At 31.0% G+C, this 6,000-nt stretch overlaps 1 protein-coding gene across 1 annotated transcript; it reads right to left on the bottom strand.

The window, feature by feature from the left end:
- Window positions 1–3,513: 3,513 nt before the first annotated feature.
- On the bottom strand, window positions 3,514–4,452 carry LOC149288699 (olfactory receptor 5AR1-like). Its single transcript, XM_089491405.1, has one exon. It carries the CDS (start codon window positions 4,450–4,452, stop codon window positions 3,514–3,516), a length of 939 nt encoding a protein of 312 aa, XP_089347531.1.
- Between the last annotated feature and the right edge of the window lie 1,548 nt (window positions 4,453–6,000).

Below are 6,000 nucleotides of genomic sequence, written 5' to 3'. Positions count from 1 at the left end.
TCTGGTTAAACAAATATATATAAATATATATATACATTACTTTAATATTCAAGGCAGCTGTTTTTAAAAATACAAATATTAAAAAGCAGTTGCTTCCTGCCCAAAATTGTCTAAAAATATGAACGTGAATAAATTACAATGCTTTTATCAAGTATGTGACTCATATTTAAAAAAAAAAATACACAGTTCAGTCAGTAAAATTTTGTGCTTTTTATCTAGTCTTTTCTCACTACTCTGGCACTAAAACAGTTAACTACTAGCTCCTATACGTTTTACAACTACTCAGTGTTATAAAATATAAAATATTACATAAATAGTACTACAGAAAAGACAGACATTACTTAAAACACAAGCAACACATGGTCTAAAAATACCAAAAGTTGCTATATAATTTCTAATGTATATATAATTTTACATGTAATAATTTCAATTATAGTTCAATATACTAACTTATTTACAAGTTTATATTCCCATTTTGAACTGGTTGAATGGATTGCTCAATTATATAAAGGTACACACACAAAAAACACACAAAATAATAATAATAATAATAATAATAAAAAAAAATAATAAAAAAAAATATATATATAGTTATCCTGTTCTCAACACACAGAAATAGCTGAGTCCCTAAGTAAGAGTTATCAATGTCTTTACTTTTAAAACAATATTTGTTTAATTTGGAAAATTTGGAAATATTATTATAATATATATTATTATAAAAAATTAATATATATATATATGTTTGTTGACATTACTGTAGTGTAACATAAACTGTATTTTTTTATAATAAAATCACAATAATTAATATATTAGAACCATATTTTAATTTGCCGTCTTAAATCCAGATTTTCACCCAGTAGACACTCATCTTTTGTCAGCAAAATCAAACAGTAAGCGAGACATTATTAAACATGAGATATTTTAAGACTGTGTTTCTCTTCGCTATCGAAAGCAAATTAATAATTGCCTATATTTCCGTTATTAAAAATTACATCATTCTATGTTATATGTAAAGTCAATATGTTTTGTCTTTTATAAAAGAAAATAAAGATTATTTTTTTTTAAAATTACATCATTGTAATAAAGCTGCTTCGTTGCACTCATGGTCTTAAAAAAAAGAGAGAAGTTAATTGTATAAATTAATATGAAATTCAGGGTTAAAGAGCATAATGAAAATGTATAATGTGGTAGTTTGAAGCTCATGAAGTTGTTATTGATATGAACAGTGCTTACCAACGTGTCGATTGTAATCATACCGGTACCTGAAAGTCTGTCTTTGAAACGTCTGGGAAAACACAGACTGTCACAAGCAGCAAGCGCTCTGCGGGGGGGCAGTAATTTGCTGCTCTGTTATACTGGGTGAGAGAGAAATGAAATATTCCCCAGAGTATGAAAAGTTTAATAAGAGAAACTTTGTACGAGAGTCGCCTATTACTAGTGAAAAAGTAGGCTGCTGTCAAGGGATTTAGTAAAATGAGCAATCTATATAATCATGAATTAGTATCTTGATTAGGTCATTACTTTATTATGAAATATTTATTACACAAGTATTTAAGTTCCACAGAAAAGTTTAACACATCAATATTATGTATAAGTTGCTCATCTTCTCTTGCATGTAGATATTAAGGAAAATGGACACTGGCTATGTGGGTATATATATATATATATATTGACTTTGGAATTGAAAGGGTCTCATTTATGTCTATGAACCCAATAGACAGACCTTTTTTTATTTTAATGTTGATGATTTTCATTGTCTAACCCTGGCATCTAGATAGCGCTTGGATGGATCTCCCCAACCTTGGAAACATAGAGGTTGTTTTACAGCCAAACCAAACATAGCAGAAGGGTACAAAAATGGGAAAAAAACAGCCCTGTCCTTAACCCCTTCAATCCCAGGGGTTTTTGGTACCTCAAGTCCAGGAGCAATTTTGCCATTTTTGCGGTATGTCGGTTCAGCGATTATTCTCTTTTCCTGTGAATAGGGTACCCATGTAAACTATATATTGTTTTTCCAAAGAGAGATAGAGCTTTCTTTTGATAGCATAGTTGGATGATTAGCTGAAAATTTAGCATGAGAAATTTAGTAAAAACTAGCGAAAATTAAAATTTTCCCTCTGAATCCTCACAAAATTAGGTAAAGTGATGGAAAATCCCCTCCAAGTTTATCAATTCAGGTGTCCTGATTTCAGAAATACCTAATTTATGTAGATTTTCCATACTTTCCCAGCACTTATAGGGAACATACTATAAGGTGTATATTTTTTTTTTTTTTTTATGCTTATGGTTTAACGGGTTTGGGGGTTGTGAACAGGGGCAGGAGTGTTATACTGGGTAGATGTTGTGCTAGGGCAATAGGATGTAAGTTTTTTTAATTATTATTATCTTTTTTTATATATTATAAAAAATATTATTATTAAAAAAAATATTTTTTTTATTTTATTTTTTTTATTATTTATATTTTTTATATATATATTTTAAAAATAGTTAGAGGTCCTCTTAGGGACCTCTTGAACATGTTATTAATGCCAGTGATGTCACAATGACATCAATTAGCTCACTTTATTGTTTTTTTATTATTATTTATTGTATTACTGTAATGATTTTTTAAATTTTTTTAAAAAAAAAACATTCATCATTTCTTTTTTCAGCATGGGAGAAGGGTGGGAAACATGGTTCCCCGCGATCCCCCTGCACTGATCACACTGATCTCTATGCAAGTGTGTGGGGCAGCGTCTGTGCCTCATCTTGCAAGGGAATATCCTGTCCTCCGATGAACTTCCGGGTGACATCAGCAGTGACGCAACCCGGAAGGGAATGCCCGATCGCACAATCTGACGTTTTAAATGCCGGAAGCTGTTACATCAGATCGGACAGCAGAAAGCTGGCGATGTTGGCTTCTGCTGTCAGGGGGGAGTCCAGGCTGTCAAACGACAGCCTGATCTCCCGTGCAGCGGCAGGGATGTGTCCCTGCTGCTGCAAGAAGGGCATGACGTACCGGTACGTCCATAGGGGATTCTTGGGATGCGTTTTTTGGCAGTACCGGTACGTCCATATGGGACTAAAGGGGTTAAGGAGTTATTGCATCTACTAGAAACATTGTGTGCCCTGAGATACCCAAAACAATCCTCTTTTGAAGTTACTGTCTTCATGAAATCAGCTGCTGACTTAGCTGCCTTGTCTTTATAATTATTATTATTTATTTATTTATTTAAGTCAACAGAACATTAGTAAGTGTGAAGCCATTTTACGTTTAACATTGAGGAATCTTTGCAAATATAATCCTAAATTAGCACAATATTTATATATTTATAAAAATGTAAAACATCAAACACAACCCACCCTGATGTCAGTACATTTGAACAGCTTTAAGAGCCCAGAAGCGAAGCCAATTGAGAATAACTTTGCGTGCCATATTTGTAACAAATAGAAATTTGTGATACATTTTTACCTGTTTATTAAGCCACTTAAATAATTCAGAAATGTATAAAATGAACATTGATATATAATTCTCTAACACATTATTTTCTTTTTCATGTTTTTCAAAGCGCTTTTAACATCCTGGTTTTTCAGACTGTATATAACAGGGTTCAGCATTGGAATCAAGACAATGTATAGAAGAGCAAAAAATTTGTCCTGCTTTGGAAAATAACTTGTTGTGGGTCTCATGTACAGAAAAATGATGGTTCCATAAAAAATAGTAACGCAGGTCAGATGGGAGGTACACGTAGAAAAAGCCTTTTGTCGTCCTTCTGCTGATCTTATTTGTAGAATGGTGGAGATAATAAATATATATGAGATTAAGGTGAGAAGGAATGCAGGAACTGCCAATATTGCCCCTTCGACAAAGTTTAGCATCTCCACTTTGAAGGTATCACTGCAAGAGATCTTCAGCAATGGTGCGACGTCACAAAAAATGTGATCGATAAGATGAGAGGCACAAAAGCACAGATTAGATACAGAGACCACATGTCCTATAGTGTCCAGGAAACCAATGCCCCATGAAGACGTCGCAAGAGCAAAAGTGTGTCTTAAGCTCATCAGATAAAAGTAATGAAGGGGGTGACAAATTGCCACATATCGGTCATAAGCCATGGCGGCAAGCAATAAGATTTCACTAAGTGTCAGAGACAAAAAGAAATACATTTGACTTATACATCCCAGAAAAGAAATAAATGTATGTTTTGTTAGGAGAATATGTAATATTTTTGGCAGAATGTTTGTGGTATTACTGATATCAAGTAATGAAAGGTTCAGTAAAAAAATATACATGGGGCTGTGAAGGTTAGAATCACTCAAAATTACAAGAAAAATTGTTATATTTCCCCAGAAAATAATGATGTAGCAGAGTAGAAAAATTAAGAATGTTGGGAACTGGAGTTCAGGGATATCCGTCAGGCCTTGTATTGAAAACACTGTCACGTTCTTTTTTCCCTCTAATATCATTTTCATTCTGGTTAAACAAATATATATAAATATATATATACATTACTTTAATATTCAAGGCAGCTGTTTTTAAAAATACAAATATTAAAAAGCTGTTGCACCAGGGCTTCCTGCCAAAAATTGTCTAAAAATATGAACGTGACTAAATTACAATGCTTTTATCATGTACGTGATTCATAGTTAAAAAAAATACACAGTTCAGTCAGTCAAATTTTGTGATTTGTATCTAGTCCTTTCTCACTAGTCTGGCACTAAAACAGTTAACTAGTTCCTATACGTTTTACAACTACTAAGTGTTATAAAATATAAAATATTTTTAATTATATATATAATTATATATAACTACATTAATATTAATTAATGGCAAAAATAGAAAATTGTAAGTGAACAAAACAAAACCAAAAATGTCATCACTATTACTAATTATGAAAAGTGTCTTTTATATCTGTATTGGTTTAGGGAATACACGGACTCTCATTTATGAATAACATTTCTGCTTTCATTCATTGCACTGTATCATGGTAAACTTTTCATTGCTGGAAATAATTTTACTACAGAAAAGACAGACATTACTTAAAACACAAGCAACACATGGTCTAAAAATACCAAAAGTTGCTATATAATTTCTAATGTATATATCATTTTACATGTAATAATTTCAATTATAGTTCAATATACCAACTTATTTACAAGTTTATATTCCCATTTTGAACTGGTTGAATGGATTGCTCAATTATATAAAGGTACACACACAAAAAACACACAAAATAATAATAATAATAATAATAAAAAAAAATTAAAAAATAAAATATATATATATAGTTATCCTGTTCTCAACACACAGAAATAGCGTGTGACTTAGAGTCCCTAAGTAAGAGTTATCAATGTCTTTACTTTTAAAACAATATTTGTTTAATTTGGAAAATTTGAATATATTAATATAATATATATTATTTATATATATATATATATATATATATATATATATATGTTTGTTGACATTATTGTAGCTTAACATAAACTGTATTTTTTTATAATAAAATTACAATAATTAATATATTTTAATTTGCTGTCTTAAATCCAGATTTTCACCCAGTAGACACTCATCTTTTGTCAGCAAAATCAAACAGTAAGCGAGACATTATTACACATGAGACATTTAAGACTGTGTTTCTCTTCGCTATCGAAAGCAAATTAATAATTGCCTATATTTCCGTTATTAAAAATCACATCATTCTGTGTTATATGTAAAGTTTTGTCTTTTATAAAAGAAAATAAAGATTATTATTTGTTTAAATCACATAATTGTAATAAAGCTGCTTCGTTGCACTCATGGTCTTAAAAAAAAGAGAGAAGTTAATTGTATAAATTAATATGAAATTCAGGGTTTAAGTGCATAATGAAAATGTATAATGTAGTAGTTTGAAGCTCATGAAGTTGTTATTGATATGAACAGTGCTTACGTGTCGATTGTAATCATACCGGTACCTGTAAGTCTGTCTTTGAAACGTCTGGGAAAACACAGACTGTCACAAGCAGCAAGGGCTCTGCGGG

Source organism: Sceloporus occidentalis, unplaced genomic scaffold, assembly GCF_023333645.1.
Source record: "Sceloporus occidentalis isolate IW3139 unplaced genomic scaffold, rSceOcc1.0.p SCAF_50, whole genome shotgun sequence".
Classification (NCBI taxonomy): domain Eukaryota; kingdom Metazoa; phylum Chordata; class Lepidosauria; order Squamata; family Phrynosomatidae; genus Sceloporus; species Sceloporus occidentalis.
This window is presented reverse-complemented; position numbering and strand designations above follow the sequence as displayed.

Bases quoted from the DNA above. Each gene is read 5' to 3' on its own strand.
- LOC149288699 (XM_089491405.1), bottom strand. From the start codon at position 4,452: ATGAAAATGATATTAGAGGGAAAAAAGAACGTGACAGTGTTTTCAATA.